Below are 20,166 nucleotides of genomic sequence, written 5' to 3' on the forward strand. Positions count from 1 at the left end.
CTCAAACTTTTACAAGAACTACTACAAATGATATCCTTCCTACTATAGTTTTTCCAGAATTTAATTAAGCATATAACCATGGTAACAAAATAGGCATATGCATAACTAAGTTAATTTCTACCGAGAGTTCCTTAGGGTTTCTGGGTACCAAATTTTTACTATGGTTTACCATCCACCTAAAAATGTTCTAGTAAAAATACCAGCATTTATTTCCATTGATAACTCCAGTTAGTATTTATTCAATTAAAGACATGTATAAATAACCCAAATAGATTTTGTTAAGAACACAAGCTCAAACTTTTTGTACAAAGTTCTTATCAATCCAGGAGAAAAATCACAAATAAATCAATGTGATAGCAAGTGTAATTCATTTCTTAGGTTCTGTTCAAGATCTGTTCCCAAACTTTTCAGGCATGATTATATACTCAAAAAAAATCTTTGGTATAAATTTCACATTTTTCTAGCTATGCTAACTAAATTCCATGATTTATGGCTATTTAATGAGGATTTAAGCACATAAATAGCTAAACAGTTTTAGAAATACCCAAACTAGTGTAATGATGTTCATTTACCAAAATCAACTCCTAGAAAAAGTTTCATGATCACATCTGCAGTAGATCTATTACAAACAAAATGTGAAGCTCCCTAGTACACTTACAAAGGTGAAATGTTTCATTTAGTTTCAAGGATGCATTGGTGTTTAAATTGTTACCAGATACTAGATCTAGCAAGAGGAACACTCTGGTCAAAAATCACTCAAAAACTCTAAGCCAAACTCCTAGAACAATTATTCCTCATTTAATCTTGCATTTATCCTAGAGGAAAAACTATTCTGATTTAGCTAAAGTGACTGTTGAGAAAAATGTAGATTTCAGTTCAAAGAGTTCAACCCAACTGAGTTTGCATTTTTAGGATTTTTCTACGATTTTATACTAAATTTACAAGTTCACTAAATTTGAATCTAGGGTTCATGTAACATTTGCAAACTAACCCCTGGAATCCAGTTTTTAAATTGCAATGTGATCCCTGGACTCAGCGGACCAGAGCAGGGAAGGCTCGCCAGCACGATTCCGGCGATGGCTGGCCTCGGCGGCATGGGGTAGGTGGGGGAAAGTGTAATGGAGCTCTTTGCGCACCTCTGGGTACTCAAAATCAAGCTCGGGGTGGTCGGGAAGGGGCTCGTCGGCGGTGAGGGGCGGAGCTCGGGCTCGGTGCTCGCCGGCGAGGGGGCTCCAGTGGCTCTAGGCTTCGGTTCTTGAGCTCCTGAGCACCACCAGGTGATGTGGAAGTCGAGTACAAGGTCGGTGGAGGCAATGCGGGGCTGTGCAAGCAGCTCCACGGGCAACCGGCGACCGCCGAAGGAACTGATCCGCGGCGGTGGCACTCCGGCGTGGAATAGGTGGGATAGTTCCGCGCGGGAGCTTCAGCAGAAGCTGAGAAAGTTATTGCCGGGTCTATTTAGATAATGTGGGGCTGCAGAGGGCTGTCCACGGTGAGCTCGAGCTTGCCGGCGTTAATGGCGGGGCGGAGCAGGGAAGGAAGGGATTTGCGCGTGCAGGGGCTACCACTTTTTATAGGCGGCCAGTGACAGCGAGGGTGATCCTGGGAACCGTGTGCAACGCCTGGGGGAGGCTGAACTGGGCTGGTCGAGTTGGAACGCGGTGACGGCGAGGGGGGCGACTCAACGGCGGCGCTGCAGGACGTTGGGGGTGGCGTGGCGCGTGTTCAACTGGTCCTGGACAGATGGCAAATGACCGTGCGGCCAGCTTGGGAGCCAGGAGGCAAACCCGGGGTGGTTTTCACCGAACCCGGGGCGGGTTTCCGTCACAGGACGGCCAGCGGCGTACGGCGCCGATAGCGCGGGGGAGGGGAGGGAGAGAGACAGAGATGAGGGGGGTTTTGAGAATAGAGAAAAGTTCAGGGACCCTGCTGTAAACTAAAATTTTCTCCTTCTTCTTGGGCTCAATTGACAAACTTTTGAATACCAATCTTGTTCAATTTTTCAAGATCTTCAACTTTTGTTTCATGCACTTTTTCATTTGAGCTCTAGTTTATGAATTAATTTCAAATTTAAAATTTACACAAAAGGGCTTCAAATTTGAGGCTGATTTAAAAAGAAAAACTGTACACATCAATTGAGCACATGTCATTTAGTGTACCATTTTCAGCCACTAAATTTTTTATGCCTAGTTTGGAATTTGATTTAAAAGTGAATACTTATGAATTAAATTCATTCACTTGCTTTGCTAAAAAGGGAAAATTAAGTTTAAATTTAAATGAATTGCCTCTCATAATTAGATACTCTCCCCATTATAATGTAATTAAATTTAAATGTCTTGTTTAAAATATTTTAAAAACCTAGTGTGTCACACTGAATCGGAAGTCAGACGCAATTGACTTAGAGTGCTGGGTTTTGCCGATGTGAGGATAAGTCCGATGCGTTGCCATCGGGCCGAGAATATATATACAAGTCTGATGCGGTGCCATCGGACCCAAAAAAAAGAAGAGAAAGAGAAATTCATATGAAGATTAACAGCAAGGATAAGTAGCTTCATATTGATATTTTACAAAGATTATTTACATAAGCCGTGATGATTTATTCATCACTATCGGCTTCGCTACTGCTACTTTTCCTAATGCTACTGGTGCCTTCATCATCGCCGCTGGAGCCGCTTGATGGAGAATCGGCCGACGATGCCTTCCACGACGACTCCAAAGTGTCGCCATTCTTGCTACCGTCGCTGGTGTCTCCCGAGGTTTGGCCTGCGGTCGACGAGTTGGATATGGTGGGGGAAGCTCTCATCTGCGACATCGCCATCGTGTCCCACCAGCTGCAATGGTTGTCGAAGCTGGAGGAGCTGATGGTTGTGCCGAGTAGGAGACTTTTGAGGTCCTCCTTGGCACTCATGAGGGGCGACGGCGTGTAGCAGCGGGGATCGTTGTAGTCCCATGATTTACCGCTGTCGTCATACCACGACGGGAGCTCTACCGGAGGAGGAGGTGGAGGCGCATTCCATGGCAGTGAACCCCTAACGACACTAGAGTTCATTGGGGTTTGAGGTGAACCCGGGAGGAAGTGGAAAGATGAAGAGAAGAGGGAGGAGGAGTCCTCGGACCTTTGAGGAGAGAACCCCAGTGGGTACTCCGGGATAGGCGGTGAAGGAGAAGGAGAGGGGAAACCTCTCGGGGTCCGTGGAGAAAACCCCGGAGGATACTCAAAAAATGGAGTCAATTGTGGAGAGGGTGAAGAAAGACTCGGTGTTGATGATGGCGAAGAAGGTGGGGTGGAGTTGCTATCGCAAGAAGAGACCATGGAAAGATGAACAGAAAGGAGATTTTTTCTGCCGATGGAAGAAATGTGTGGAAGCGGGGCGATAGCGAGAGATTATAGAGGCGCCGAAGGGAAGATGAAGAGGTCTCGGGCTCGGTTTCCGCTGAGTCGTCGATAGTCAACACGATGTTGTGGGTTTCCAAGGAGTCCTATGCAGATTTCGCAGTAATTTTTATTGACGAAACCAGGGGGGCATGTGTTACCACCGGTATTTGGCCAAGACGGATATGGGCTGGTTCGGATCATCCAAGGAAGAGGCGACTGCAGTCCGTACAAAGGAGCCGATGGGCTCTATTTATCTGTAATTGTTAGAGATAGGCTAGTTTTTCCATTCATTTAAACTAGGGTTTGTTTAGCTTGATTATCAAGTCTCTGGACTATAAATATGTACCCATTCGCTATGAATAAAATTGACGGAAAATGTTCCCCGGCAGCGGTTGTCTCCAACATTCTCTCGGAGTATCGCCACCCTAATCACATTAGAGTTTTCCTCAAGGTAAACGTCATGTTTCTCTAATGATTCTCTCGTAGTATCGTTAGAGCATCATGGCTCCGGCCTTTTGCCTTGGTAGATCCTGTACTGAAGCATTTTTATGGCGAGATCTGCTATTTATCTTGGTTACCGTGTATGCATCTCGATCTACTTTTGCATCTGTTCATTCAAGCTTATAGATCATCTTGTCATATCGTTCGGAACGCGTTACCTAGCCGTTGGTTACAATCCACGACATGCGCTGCAACACGTGCATGCGACCTTCCGATAGGATAGCACGTGCTGAACACCCTGCCCTATATGTCTTAGATTAGATCTATTTATGTAGATGGATTTCTTTGGAGATCCTGGGTTATGTTCACGTATGCTTAGACTGTTCTATGTTGTGCGTAGCAAGAGCCAATCTAGATGGATAGATTTACCTATATCATATTCTGGAGCAGGTTTATACTCTTTATAGATGCGGTTTATATTCTATTTATTTTTTCTTTATCGAATGCATCTATAATCGGCAGATGTGCCGATATGCCTGTGAACATCCCCCGATCAGCTGATTTTGCTGATGCAAGACAGTGGGGTTGACAAGTGCCGATCCGAACGATCTGGCAGGAATTTGATATTTACTCATGTGACACAAGGAAAGTAGAAGACGAAAGCCACATCACTCACCCCTTCCTCACTGCAGGTCAAGCCAGGTGGCACGCCCTGAACCTCCACCGCCAGTACAAGCCATACCTCCCGGCTCATTGATGTGTTGACTGCCGGATCTTTGTCCGTCAATTTCCCACGGCAACAATATCCTTACAAATTATTGGATGTCTGGTGCATTTTACTCTTTACGCTAATAGGAGCCAATAGGGACTGAAATGACCATGTTGCCCTCCTATCTTTCCCATACGCCGTGTAAGTATGTGACAACAATGTCTGTGTATCATGTCCAATGAAAACAAATCTGAGAGCCTTCAAATAAATAGCTAGCCATATTATTGAAGGTTTTAACTAATCATCTGATTATATGAGTATGTAGTCACTTAAGTAGCGAGTCATGTGGCACATCCTTGTCTCTAGCTACTAGCAGCCTTCTGAATAGCCATTGCTATGTCAGTACTTGTTCGACCATACCATCCATCTACAATTCAAAAATCACAATATTAAGTCACTGTAGTTTTTCAATGCAACACACATCCATTTCATTATCGAATCCAGAGAACGCTCTCTGTTTTCAGCTCTCAATCCACACCTAACCCTAAAAATCAAGCAAACATCATTTGTTCGGATTTTACACCCGCAATCCTAGCTTGTAAAAATATACAGAAGGTCACAGAAACGTTTCGTCCCCCACATCACCCACCAGGGCGGCTTGGGTAGAAACCCACATCCCCGGCTGCCAAGCCCTCTTCTCCTCCTTCTCCCGCCATTGCCGCCGCTTGAGCGCTCTGCTGGAAGTCCACAGGGCGCGAGGAAGGCGACGGTGGGGATCTCTTCTTCCCCACTCTTCCTCTCTATCCCATCGAGGCCTCATGGCAGCGGCAGGCGGCTTGCGGCGAGGCACCAGATCCGACCCCTTCATGCCTTTTTCAGTGCTCCCTTACCGGACCTGGCAGCTTGCAGCCCGCTTCGTGGTGATACGGCGGGGGGGGGGGGTGTGGTCCGCATGCTGGGCTCGGCCAGGGAGCGGCAGCGGGCGTGCGGATGGCGGCGGCCAGCTACGGCTGGGCACCGATTCGGTAGCTGGTGCGTAGGCCATGGTCTCTAGCAGGGGTGTGGCGCAGCGGCTGGCAGCTATGGCTGTAGGCACTGTGTGTTATCCCCTCCCCCGGGCGTGGAGGATTTGTTGTGGTTCCACGTAAGTGGACAGCGTGCGACGATAGCAAGCGGCGATGGTGCCTTGATGGAGGTGGCGGCGTGAACCATGCTTGTCAGCCAATGTCCATTTGGTGCGCTCACATGACATGCATGGTCATTGGGGTGATGAGACTGATGCCTTGCCACTCTTTTTCTCAATGTGAAGCGGGAGGTGCTGGGCGAAGGCCCTGCACGGCTCTAACCGGTGCCGATGATGGCGACACCCGTCAGTGCCGCTCCTTTTCCTTGGAAGCGTTGTCGAGGTACCTCTTCCCTCAATCTTTTTGAGTCTCTGGAGGAAAGTTCTGCCTAGGTTCTACTAGGCGGGTGACAACGGCACTCAGCGTCGTATCCTTTCCAGAAGGCGTTGCCTGGAGTCTCCAACACCGAGTTGTGTGGTCGCTAGCTAGTGTGGGATGGTCACTGCTCTTCCTTGGCAGGGTGTTTTGGCAAGACCTTCACCTCTTGAAGCATCACCTTTGAGATCCTTTGGTCTCATAGGCAACCGGATTTCAAGTATATAAGAAAACGAGAGATGTGCTGGTTTCGTGCTGCATAAAGACTTTGCAAGGATGGAACGGGAGCGAAGAAAAAAATTTGAAGTTTAGTCTTCTAGATTTATTTCTTTGTTTTAGAGCATTCTTTATTGTATTTTGAGGTCCTCTTTTGAGGTTTAGAGTCTACGAACTCATGTGACTCTTGGCTGCATATATCTACCAGTTTGATATAGAGGTCGGTTTATTCCTTTATCTAAAAAAATACAGAAACCCGAATTTTCTATTGCATACCCAATCATTTTTCAACGTCTTGTGTCATTCTTTGTTGCCAACTAATGAGCAAATAAACAACAGGGATGCTACCTCGGTGGTGCAGGTTGTGGAGCCACGAGGAGCACAGCATGAGGGCCAGGCCCGTGCATCACGTGGGACAGAAGCACAAGAAGTCGCCAACCTTGGAGGGCCTCGTGCATCACATTTGGTGGACCTCCATTGAGCCGAAACTGGGGGCACGTCAGAAATTGACAGCACTCAAGAGGACGGCAATGGTAATAGCTTGTACAAGCTACGTAGTCTGCTTATGTGTAGGTGAGAGATAAAAGAAAATACTATTTGGACCCCCACGCTCCTCTCACACATTCTTGAGCTACGTGAAATAGATAAGTTATTTGCTCATCGCTAGTAACTACTCTCTTCCCTACTTTTTTATTACCACATCAGATCTCGTTAGCTATTTAGCTAACCATTGCGGATGCCCTCAAATGACCCCCCACCTGTTGCCCTGGTCCCTTCTGCGTCTGCATTCTGCACTCAATGCCCAACCACATCAGAAGAGGTTCAGCACCCCCAGCCCCACCCCTATACCTTTGATTTCTTTTACTTTTCAACATACTACCTCCATTCATAAATGTATGAAGTTTAGGACAAGTCATTTAGTTCAAAAATGAACTAATTTGGTTGTCCTCCGTCATACATTTGAGAATAGAGGGAGTATACGGAACATGCCATTTTCAACTGACGATACTCTTCAGCTTGCACTTCTCTCATTTTTTTTACATCATGAAATTATAACTCGGTTCTACGGGCCGAATGGCTTTGACATGAATTTCTCTTTGCAAATTTGTCATCCATCTATTTTAGAGGAAAAGTTATATTGAGGCCACTCTATTTAGGGCCTGTGGTTCTATTCAGATAGTTGTTAATCAGCTGCTAAAGAACCAAGCACCTTTAGCCACCCTCACATAGTTAACCAGCTAGGGCCTGTTTGAATCCATTCTACCTAAAGTTTAGCTAGCTCATCAACTTCGGTTGGGGGTGCTTGCATCGTCCAGCTAATTGAAGATAATGGACCATATTACCGCTGATGGAAATAATAGAAAATAGAGGATGATGGCTTCATTGATTTGAGGAGGGGCAATTTCGTCTTTAAACATGCTTTAGCTAGTTTTAGTTGAGTTCAACCAGCTACAGGAATAGTGCACTTTTTGACCCCTAGCTAAAGTTCGGCTGGGTTTTAGCTACTTCTGTTTGGATCCACCGCCTAAACTTAAAGTTTAGCTGGCGGATTCAAACGGACCCCTAATAGCACTCCCGGAAACAGCACATTTGCCGTGTGGTTACTGCTTTGCTGTGCGCACTATATCAGGCATATGGCAAAGAGGCGGTTTGCCATGCACCGCTGAGGAACACACAGCAAAAACAAAACACACAACATTTGCCATGTGCAGGATAAGAACACACACGACAAATATCTAACACATGGCAAAATACGCTATTTGTCGAGTACCTGACGCCAGGAACATGACAAATATCAGCACTAGTAATGTCCGGCCAACTGCTGTTAGCATTTGCTGTGTGCTAAGGCAGTCACTCGGAAAACCAAATTTTTTACCGTTTGTATTTGTCATATGCCTCATGTCAAGCACAGGGAAAAGTTTTTGGAAATTTTTTGATTCTGCCCTCCCAACTTTTTCTGCTATCCACATACTGTACGTGGTACTTGGTATATTTCTCAGTCTTTTTCTGGAGTTTGCCGTGTGCCGTGTGCATTTCAGGTTTTGCCGTGTACCCTTGGCAATGGAAGTTTCATGAAGTGTTTCATGACATTAAATTCTATGTCACATCATCAATTTTACTGGCATGGCGAGGAGAGAGAATGAGGGAGTTCCATGGGATGACTCACCTGGCATAGTTTCCTAGTTCCCAGTTTTGGTAACTGTGCCATGAAATTGTGCATTGAGACTGACCAACTAGATAACTATTAAAGATATTAGAACCAAGTAGGTCCTTAATGAGAGTGAAAATTCTTGAGAGAATGCATGGCATTAATTATGATTGCTACCTTTCAAGGGTAAACACATGTGTGAATGATGTTTTAACAGAGGTGAAAGTTGCACGCACAGAACTTCACCCCGCAGAGATGTAGTAGAAGTTGCATTCTTCCTTCGTAACAAGTCACCCGGGCATGCTATAAATACATGGAAGAGCAGCGGCTTCAAAGCAAGGCGAAACACGCACACAACACGAGAGACAACCCACAGAGATAGAGAGAGAATGTCATCTCCTTTAGTGACCGGCGGGTGCTTTGCTCTTAAGTCTAAGATTAATGGCAAATACTTGCGCTACTCGCCTGAGAAAGAGAAAATCCTTGAGGTGAGTGGGGAAGATGTCCTCAGTCCCTACACTAGGTTTCGTGCAGAGCTGTCCAGGGAGCACGACGGCCACGTTCACATCAGATGCTGCTACAACAACAAGTACTGGGTCGCCCGTGAGGTTAACCAGCAGTGGTGCCTCATGGGTGATGCAAATGAGCCCCAAGAGGACCTATCAGATCCTTCTTGCACGGTGCTCCGGCATGAACCCAGCAGTGTTCACGTCGATGATGTCAAGTACGTATGGCTTTCCATTTGACTACTCCTTGCTCATATATGCCATAACTTGTGCCAAGTACTACGTCATCATTGAAATTGTTGACGTCCCCACAGCTGATGAACTGAACTAATTTTGCACTGACTTTTCTGTGTTGAGGTCAACAAAACAAATATGGAGGGAGCACGTATATATGTGAAACTATTTCAAGGTCAATCCATGTGTGTAATTGTTGTCACAAAATATTGCAAAGAAGTTGATTACAGGAACCAAGAAACAACTTTGATTTGCTTGGCTTCACATATCCTTTTTAGGAGGGATTAATTATATGTGCATGTAGAGCTCTTGCAAGATAAAGGAAAATATGTGCTCAAGGTGATAGCTATAATTACGCCGTTTCGTCACACTGGAATTTAACGGACATTTCCCTGTTTCTGAAGGCTATATTCTTAACTCATCAGATTGGCATAATACCACGGATAATAAATATAATGATTCTTGGAACAGCAACCCCAGTAGCAACTGTAACTCATATATTTGTGGATATTCTGTCATATATTGAATTATTAGGTATATTTTTCACATTTACAAGTGGACAAACTATACACTGATGACATAAGCACAGCCATGTCATCTTTTTTTGCTGGTAAGACATGTCATTTTTAATGGACTTCATTATTTAATTGGCACTTTCTCCATGATGTTTTAGTATATTGGTACATATGGCAATAACGCTAAGTTTTGTAATAAACAAGTATACATGTTTTTTTTCAGATGCCATGACATAGTAAAAATATATATATGTGAATAAAATTAATCATAAATGGACTCCGGAAAAAAAAACAAGATTTCTATTAGTATGTGTAGGCTTAGCACAAAAAAGAAAGAAAGAAAGACACAGTTAACATGAGGGTTATACATGTTGGTAGTTAAATTGATGTAATCCCTACAAAGGAAACTTTCATATTTTTTGAAGCAAAGGAAAGTTTCATATTGTTGCTTATGGTGGCATATGAAAGCTTTGTAGAAGAATCTGACGCTAGATATATATTTTTTTTTACGGCAGCTTGGAGCACGCCAGGCTCAAAAGAAGTGTTTACATGCGCGCCGATGCTCATCCAACCGAAAAGACCCTCAGAGCTGGCTCCTTGCTGCTAGGAAACAAAGATAAACCAGATGAAGAAGATGCCTACACGTTTAGTGTCATCAATCTAGAAGGACAAATGCTACTGCCCAAATACGTTTGTTTCAAGGGTGACAATGGCATGTACCTCAGGGCGAGGAAGGTTGAATGGAACCTCAACTACTTGGAGTTTTCGTCGGATGACATTGCTGATCCAACGGTGAGAAACATCATTCACACAAACAGCGATGGCACCATCCGCATATACTCGAGTCACTATGGTAAGTTCTGGAGGCGCAGCCCCAACTGGATCTGGGGAGACTCCGATGACACCACCAGTAGGAATCCTGACACGGTGTTCCGAGCGCTCTTGCTTGGGGGCGGCAAATGCGCACTTCAGAACCTCGGCAACAACAACTACTGCAAGAGGTTGACCACCGAAGGCAAGACGAGTTGCCTCAACGCTGCGGTTCCTACCATCACAAGGGAGGCACAGCTAGAGCTGCATGAAACTGTCCTATCTCGAAAGATCTATGGCGTTGAGTACCGCCTCAAAGATGTCAATATTCATGACCTCAAGCCCCGCACTTTTTACACTAAAACAATTGCTAACAGCACAAGTAGGCCCCACAAGAGTAAGCTAACCATATCTTACAGTGTAACGACGGAGAGGAGATGGGATTCAAATGTCTCCTGGAAGCTTGGTGTGACAACCACCATCAAAGCTGGGGTTCCAGCAATTGCAGAGACATCAGTTGAGATCTCAAGTGAGTTTAGTGGATCATACACCTGGGGAGAAACTCAATCTCACACTGAACAGCAATCAAATGAAGAAGAAATTGAGGTCCCTGCACACAGCAAGAGGACAGTTCGAGTGGTGGCAACAGAGGGAACATGTGAAATTCCCTTCTCATACATCCAGGAGGATATGTTAACAACCGGAGAGATAGTTGTTACGAAGATGCATGATGGGATCTACCGTGGAGTCAACAGCTATGGTTTCGAGACGCAGATCAACGAATAGAAGATCTGAGAAGACAACTCAATAATGCAATCTGAGAAGCCCTTTGCATGTTGCCAGTATGATGGGATCTACCGTGTGCTTTTATTTGATGTGTTTTATGTTGCGTGTGCGCTATTATGTGTTGTACTTTGTCATGCAAACTTTATCTCTCAGCATATAATATTAGCTTGGTCATGCAAACTTTATCTCTCAGCATATGATTTCGTCGACCGTAGCAATGCACAAGCACGAAGAACCTAGTAGAAATACAATGCGGGTTAGGGCTTTTTTTTGCAAGTAATGCTACACGTACGCCGCGGATGTGCAACTGTCATCCTAACTTGCAGTGCAAGTTAGGATCTGCTGACGCCATTTGAAGACATGGGCCAGAAGCATCAAGAAACTCTCTGCGGCGTGAGGCAGAAACGCATTCTCACTAAGCTCTTGGTCCAGGCTACCGCGCTCCGCATCCATCCTGCCAAGAGCAGAGCACATCCGATGTGTAAAGCAGTCATGACCCTCAACCCTGTAGGCGCACCGCCGCCTGATCCGGTAGTTGTCGTGCTCCACGCACTACAGCAAACCCGACAACTTTCGGCGGTAAAAAAACCGCCAAAAATAGGGCTTCCCGCTGAAAATAAGCTATTTTCGACGGCTTTTGCTTATTTTCGGCAGTATACGGCCGCCATCCGAAAAGCGCTGAAAATAAGCTTATTTTCGGCAGAAGCCGCCGAAAATTAGTTATTTCTAATTTTCGGCGGCTAGTAAAAAGCCCCCGAAAATTAGTGAGTTATAATATTTGGCGGCCACTAAAAACAGCCGAAAATTATTTTGGTTAATTGTCGGCGGCCTGGGCACGGCCGCCGAAAATTAATATGGTTAATTTTCGGCGGCCACTCCCAGGCCGTCGAAAATTATTGCGACCAGGGGCCAAAATTTTCCCCAAATTTCATTTTAATTCCAGATTTTCATAGAAAATACACATATATACAATCTATTGACATCCATAATATATCACATGCATTCACATATCCATTCAAAACTTCCATAATTAACATCCATTGACACATGCCAAGTCCACAAACAATATTGCACAAATGTCAAATATATCACAAGTCCAGAAGTTATACAATTCGCAAGTCCATAATAAGTTTCATAAGTCTATTAAGTTCACTAGTCCACCACTTGACATAGAAATTCAACTGTCACCTGCAGGATTGTTGGAGTTTTGCCCGCTACCTCTGGAGGCAAAGAGGTTGTTGACGAATTGCATCTCTCCGGATTGCTAAGACAGAAATTACAAATGACACAATTAGTTCAATATTTTTATTGTGTGACAACACATTAATGGGACAAATGAAATATTTGATGCAGCTAACCTCCTCCGAAGGTTGTCCCAACGCAGGCGCCGGTGGGGTGTTTGGTAAATGTTGGGCGCAAAGTTGCCCGATCCCTATTACACACAAAATGAATAAGTTCTAATCACTACCCGATCCCTATTACACACAAAATGAATAAGTTCTAATGACTAGTGGACCGACTATAGTTGAAATTGAGTAAGTTTGGATAGAGTCAACAAGTTTGGCTACCATTAACTAGAGTTAGTTATATTGACAAATTTCTCTAGCCTAAGCTGCAGGAGACGGCATCTGAGCAAACATTCCCCACTGTGGCGGTTGTGGTGGTGGCTGCATTTCCGGGAAGACAATGTTATGCCCCTGTTGCTGGAACACTGCCTGCAAAATGCATCGCACAAATATTAAGTCCTGTGAAAGATAGAAATGCAAGGTGTTGACATTCATACTCACTTGAATTGCTTCCTGCTGTTGCGCTTGAACTCTGAACCAGTACTCTTGATGCTCCTTCATGTACTGCTCTTGTGCTTTTTGATATTCATCACGCCGCCGAAGCTCTTCCTGTAACCTCTGTATCTCCATCTCTTGTGATGTGCGGTGCTGACTGCTGCTACTGCCGCCCCAACTCTGCGAGGAAGATCGCCTTGGAGGTAGAACTTGTCTCGAGTCGATCATGCCATTGAACATAGAGTACCTTCAAAATTTAGACATAGTGTTGATACTAGTACTATTGTTTATCGAACACAACTAGGAAATTCCATGGACATACAGAACTTACAGTCCATGCAACTTGCCACCACTGCTAGTATACACAGCTTGACTGTCGATGGGTTCCTTTCTCCAGTCAAAATCTTCGCCGTGACGTCTAACTGCCTCCTTCCCATATTCAGCCTGTAAGTATCATACAACAAAGTTGGACTAACCAGCCGGTCTGTGGCTAACTGAGTGCACAACACATTAGGTTGTGAAGGGTCTGGTCCCTTGTGACCAATGACATATAGGTCTATATCGCTGATCTGCTCTCCAGTCCTAGCTGTCTGTATGGAGATGTTAGTATCGTACAATGTTAAATAGTAGAACGGAAAAAACATGAAGCGCATATCTTACATAGCGTTGCGCTTTCCGACGGTATCCGTTGGCTCCAAGCTTATGACTGGAGTTCGCGGTCCCAACATTTCTTTTCTTTCTTGATAGCTCTTGAAATTCTTGGGAAGCCCACAACTCACAAAGTGCCCTGAATATCTGTGGATGGTCTTCAAACATCGGATGCCCGATCTGCATGTACACGGGTTAGTATATCATAAGAAAATCTTATAATATGAAAAAACATCACATGTCCCAAAAGTGGGTATTACCTCTTCATACTGCTCAGCGGTCAGGAAAATCTCCGAGCAGTCACGAAACCTGCCCAATCGCTGCCCTTGAGCCTTAAGCCAAGCATTTGTTACTTGTAGCCGAAGGTTGGAGAATGCATCACTGCATATCTTCCTGGCGGCCTGGTCAAGAACTCGATCTGCATACTCTTGCTCTGAGGGATCCACACGGAAGTAACTCTGCAACATCAAATTTAGTTCTATCAAGAAAATATCTGCATATATGATACAAATCAGACATATAATAGAAAGAAATTTACCCAAAATTTGTATCTCACGAGTCCCTGAGCAGTTCCATATGTAGCATTTGGTGCAAGGGCAAAATGCTTTCAACTAGTCACCACAATGGTGGCACCATCCTTATTCACAACTCCTGGATAGTGCAAATGAACCAGATTACCTAATACGGCGTTAGGAGACCTACGGTGTCCCGCCCCATCCCAAGAAACATCCTCCTATTGCCTACAAAACAAAATAACATATATCATGCATGCAAACATTTTAAAGTAAACAAATACCTATAGCAAATACATACCCGTCAGCCAATGGTCTGATCAGTCTTCTATCCGCAGGGTTGGGAACTGGAGGAGGGTTGACAGTGTGGCTCTTCCTAGTCCGTCACTGTTGGACCACCTCCTCTGAAGAATCCCCACCCATCGGGTCTTTGTCCTCCTGCTCTGCTCCAGCCTCGTCCTCCTGCTCTGCTGTAGCCTCCTCCTCCTCCTCATCATCATCCTGCTGTTGCATATATTTCAAACATATACATATGAAATAATATGTAGAAGTACCTCGGTTCTTTGAAAGGCAATTGGTACCCCTGGAAGAGGTTTCTGCCTGGGAGCATCTTCCCCGCAAACCCCCTCGCTGCTTGCTTGAGCTTACGATTCATCCTATTGATGAAAACATACATATCATTTAGTATACAAATAAATGATAACATGCATATGAAGTACAAAAATATAAATTACAGAAATTTAAAGTACAGAGAAAAATGATTTACTTATCAAAACTCATCAACATCACGGTTAAGTTGTCGCCTCCATTTTAAACCAGAGGAGCCAACTCTTTTCTTAGGTGCTTGTCGTTTTTGTTTCTTTGGAACCGTGAGGTTGTTATGGTCTCCTTCCAAGAAATTCAGACCTACACTGAGCTCGATAATGAAAGTTGTTGGCAATTATTCTTCTTGATAAACTTCAGGAACTTCATCAAGCTCACTAGGATGGTAACCAGGATCACTAGGAGTATGTAAACGTTCATGAGGATTCACTTTGTGAACTATCCACCAAGCTCACATCTTTTCGTTTGGATAAGGTAAATAATAAACTTGCTCAACTTGGTGTGCAAGGACCAAATTGTTGTTGCCCCTCAGCTTTTCATTATGTTTGACTTCAACCATGCCATAACGGTTCTCTTGAACCCCTTTAAAGGGATCAAACCAATCAAAAACAAAGAAGAATAGTTTTAGTTTCATATCATCGATGAACGTAAACTCCAGAATTTTTTGTATGACTCCGTAATAATTGGATTCACGTTCTTCCGCATCAATAGCCCTACACACCACCCCACTGTTACATGTGGCTGTGAGAGGACGAGTGGCTTCAAATGGGGCTGAACAAAATCGGAATCCATTTACATCGTACCGCCCGTAGCTTCTGACAGTCACTTTACCAAGCGATAGCTGAACCAAGTCTTTATGGACATTTTCATCTACTTCTGTGCACTACATAAGACATGTACCTAGTTAGTACAAGACAAATACTCTAGATATGTAATACGACACATAAATATGGCACGAAAAGGTTCATACATAATTTCTGAACCAGTCGATGAAATTTGGTTTCCCATTTATGCCATGCTGTCGCATGTTTTCGATTTGCTTACTTGTAGGTTGCTGCCTAGATGTCCAATTTTCTCTAAAAATGTACTATAGAAGAAAGCAAATAAATGGATAATGAGTACACCAAGATAGCAGTGGTAACTAAGAAACAAAGTACTCATTACGACACATACTCAAAATATTGTTCCATCTATCTTATGTTGGCGTACATGTAGAGCAAAACAGTTACTCATTCCTCCTGCTTAAGATAGTAGCGCGACCAGCTACTAGCACTAGTGCCTCTCCATTTGAAAATTTGAAGGTCCAAGAGAGGAGGTTCTTCAGGCACATTGTATCACAAAGTAGGAGCATTAACATTGTGTTTCTCGGTAAAATATACACTTGAAAAATATGATATCTCCTTAAGAAGAAATGCTTCTGCGATACACCCCTCAACTCTAGCCTTATTGCCAACCATTGACCTAAGATATTTGAGAGCCCTTTCAATGTGGTACATCCACCTATATTGCGTTGGCCCGCCAACCTTAGCTTCATAGGAAAGATGAACAAGGAGATGTTGCATTGGATTGAAGAACCCTGGAGGGAAAATTTTCTCCAATTTACATATCAGCACAGGTACATATATCTCTAGCTTGTCCATCATCTCTCTTTTAATCTCTTTAGCACATAACTGTCTATAGAAATGGCTTAGCTCAGCAAGCGCCGACCAAACTTCATCGTCCAGATAACCGCGAAACATCACAAGTACAGCCTTTCCATGATAACGTGATAGTCATGCACCTTCAAACCATTAAGCTTCATGGTCTTCAGATTCACAACCCTTTTCAACCCCACTGCGTACCCATCAGGAAATTTCAAAATTTTCATCCATCTCATCACTTCTTTCCGCTCCTTAGGTTTTAGACAAAACGGGGCATGAGGTTTACCTCCACTTGGGGTGAGTTCAAGGGTTGGGCGGTTGCAAATCTGTGTCAAGTCCCTTTGGGCCTTTATATTGTCCTTTGTTTTGTCACTGAAATCCATGCAAGTGCTTATGATGCTTTCAGCAACATTACGTTCCTGATGCATAATATCAATGTTGTGTGGAAGAATCAATGCCTTGGTATATGGGAGTTCCCATATTCCACATATGTGAGTCCAGCTATGCTTCACTCCAAAGCCTTCATACCTAGTATTTTCCTTGTTTGGTTTAAGGCCTGTGAGCTGATCAGCAATTTCTTGCCCGCTTAGCCTTTTTGGTGGTCCCTGATAGTAGACGTTGTCTTTCCTGAAGCTATCCTTTTCGCCTCTAAATATATGATCGGAAGGCAACCAACATCTGTGGCAGTCAAAGTAGCAGATCTTCCCACCAAACTCAAGACGAAAACATCTAGTGTCAGCTGCACATATCGGACAAGTCAAGGTTCCATGAACACTCCATCCAGCAAAGATTCCATACGCTAAGAAATCATGAATTGACCACGGGTACGCGGCCCTAAGGGTGAATTTCTGCTTCAAGGAAATGTCATATGCTTTGATACCTATCCATAGTTCTTTCAACTCTTTGATCAACGGTTGTAACATCACATTGAGTTTTGTTCCAGCATGTTCCGGACTGGGTATGATGAAGCAAAGGAATATGAATTCATACTTCATGCACATGGAAGGTGGAAGGTTGTATGGAATAACAAACACAAGCCAACAAGAGTATGAAGATGCCATTTGACCGAAAGGTGTGAAGCCGTCTGTTGCCAAACCGATGCAAATATTTCTCGGGTCCTTAACGAACTCAGGGTCAAAGGCATCCAAAGCCTTTGCATGCATCGGAAGCAGAAGGATGCGCCATGACCCTTGGGTTGTCACATATACCTTCTTTGTGCCACCGCATGTGGGGGGCCACATTCTTTGAGACGAGGAGCCTTTTAAACAAAGGTGACATAGGGAAGAAACGTAGATGCTTTTCTGCAATGTCCGTCTTCATCTTTTTGTCATCCTCGTTTACTACCTCAATATATCTCCCTTGGCCACAGTGTAAGCACTTTTTCTCCTTGTAGTCATCCCAGAAAAGCATGCAGCCATCTGGACACATATCTATTTTCTCATAGCCCATACCAAGGGCTTTGGTCAACTTCTTGCACTGATACATGTCTTTAGGCAACTTGTGAGGTTGTGGAAACACATCACGGATCAATTTCACAAGCTCATTGAAACAACTATTCGAAAAGAAATACTTGGACTTAATGGCCATGAGCCGAGTCACAAATGCGAGAACAGACACTTTTGTGTGTTTGTGCAAGGGCTCTTCCGAAGCTTCAAGGTGCTTGAAGAACTCCTCAACCTCCTTTGTAGGTGGATCCTCAGAATTTACATTGAACTCAGACTGAATAGCGTCTAGCATTTCATCCATCCTATCAACATCCGTCAAATCATCAGCCGCTTCACCTTCCACCTCAACCGGGGTTTCATTCTCACCGTGGAAGGTCCACGTTTCGTAGTTCGGCGTAAAACCAAATTCAACCAAATCCCTCACCACAGCCATTCTGCTACATAATACTTGGTTTCCATGCTTGTTGCATGGACACCAGATCTTATCCCAACCATGCTTGCTGCATGCTGCAAATGCACGGTCGATAAAAGCCTGTGTCTTACTCCTCCACTCAGCAGAGTGAGCTTTACCCCACTCTTATCCCAACCATCATACATTCATCGGCGATCTTCGCCCATACTTGAAGCTATAGATGAAACCAAAATGGATGTTAAGTATTTTTTTAATTCTACGTATTGCGGCCCTACATCTATAGGTAAAGATATATCCTAAACCCACCCAAGAGTGGCCGATAGAGCACGGATTTATGATGGGTCCGCGGGGTCCGAACGAAATTTCGGCAGCATAACCCCGCTGTTCTCCAGCGGCACGCCTAAATATGGTGCAGTGGAGAACAACAGGGTTATGCTGCCGAAACCTCGCTTAGACCCCGTGACTCATCATAACTACCAAGCTCTATCGGTTACTCAGAGGCTGTCCAATAAAAGGACAATTCCAGACCTGCACGTCTCACACGCGCAAGGCACGTGAGACGTGCCGGTCTGAAATGGGTGACACATAGGTTTCGTAACTCTACCGTTATGTGGAAGTTCAAACAGTAAAAGGAATTATTAATTGCTGATTTCATTATTACTATTTTATTTTCAACCCCGGATATCAACAAAACTATATTCCGGAACCCTCATCCACTTGGGATTTACGTATTCAAATAGACTAAACTAAACTAAACTCGGCTTATTGACTAATTATTAGATGTTTTTGTTGAATTATTGACTAATTATTGTTAGTTTCAATTTATCTTTTACTTTTAGAAAATGCCTAAACTAAACTAGCATGCCAAATTCATTAATTATTTAAGAAAACATCATGAACATAAATAATAACTACCTAACATTTGGAAAAAAAATGATAACTTAACTTATAATATATACTATTAAACTTCTAATCGCTACTTTCGACGGCCAAATACATAAAACCGCCGAAAATTAACTATACAATAAATAAATAAAATAAAAAACAATTACCTGGCTGCGGGTGCGGGGGCCGGGCGTGCGGCGGTGTAGGTGTGCGCGGGGTGGGCCGGGCGGGCAGCGGGCGCCGGTCAGCGCAGGCAGCGGTGGGCGGGCGGCGGCGCTGGTTCGCGAGACGGGCAGGGGCTGGAATTTTTGGAATGAAGAAGCGGGCGTTGCTACCGCTGGGGGTAATTGATCGGCCTTAATTTTTGGTGGCCAGATCCTGCGGCCGCCAAAAATAACACAAATTTCGACGGCCAGGGACTTCGGCTGCTGAAAATAACACAATTTTCGGCGGCCATAGGTTTGGCGACCGAAAATTATATAATTTTCGGCAGCCAGGGACTTCGGCCGCCGAAAATAACACAATTTTCAGCGGCCAGCCTCTGTCCGCCGAAAATTACATAGGTATTTTCGGGGGTGACCCTCTGGCTGCTGAAATTAAATTTCGCCGAAAGTCTTTAGGTTTCCTGTAGTGATAGGGTTAGATCATTTAATAGTTATGATGTTAATGGATATCGCGTTCACACAACAAGACATGAGTAGAGTCGGCCTTGATGAGTTTTTACGTCAGGTCTTGATGAGGTTGAGTATTATGGAAGAATTAAAGATATATACGAACTCACATTTCATGGTTGCAAACCTCTTAATCCTGTCATATTGAAATGCCATTAGTTTGATCCTTAGGTAGTGAGACAGACCCCTAATCTTGGGCTAGTCGAAATTTGACAGTCACCCATCTTAATAGGAGACGATGTCTATATTGTGACTCAACAGGCCCCACAAGTTTACTATCTCTCATACCCGTGCCAAACTTATGACCGTCTTAAGGGTTGGGATGTTGTGTACAAGGTATCTCCACATGGTAAACTACCTATTCCAAACAATGAAGATTACACATAGA

The 20,166-nt window shown here is 44.1% G+C and overlaps 1 protein-coding gene across 1 annotated transcript; it reads left to right on the forward strand.

Annotated features, from left to right (window-relative positions):
* The first annotated feature begins 8,680 nt into the window (after positions 1–8,680).
* LOC120702844 lies at positions 8,681–11,307 on the forward strand. Its single transcript, XM_039986806.1, has 2 exons — positions 8,681–9,054; positions 10,101–11,307. Exons 1-2 carry the CDS (start codon positions 8,720–8,722, stop codon positions 11,179–11,181), a joined length of 1,416 nt encoding a protein of 471 aa, XP_039842740.1. The 5' UTR covers positions 8,681–8,719; the 3' UTR covers positions 11,182–11,307.
* Positions 11,308–20,166: the final 8,859 nt, after the last annotated feature.

The sequence above is a fragment of the Panicum virgatum genome, chromosome 1K (genome assembly GCF_016808335.1).
Source record: "Panicum virgatum strain AP13 chromosome 1K, P.virgatum_v5, whole genome shotgun sequence".
NCBI lineage: Eukaryota > Viridiplantae > Streptophyta > Magnoliopsida > Poales > Poaceae > Panicum > Panicum virgatum.

Bases quoted from the DNA above. Each gene is read 5' to 3' on its own strand.
- LOC120702844 (XM_039986806.1), top strand. From the start codon at position 8,720: ATGTCATCTCCTTTAGTGACCGGCGGGTGCTTTGCTCTTAAGTCTAAG. The intron at 9,055-10,100 runs GTACGTATGGCT...TTTTTACGGCAG, and splicing joins GTTCACGTCGATGATGTCAA to CTTGGAGCACGCCAGGCTCA.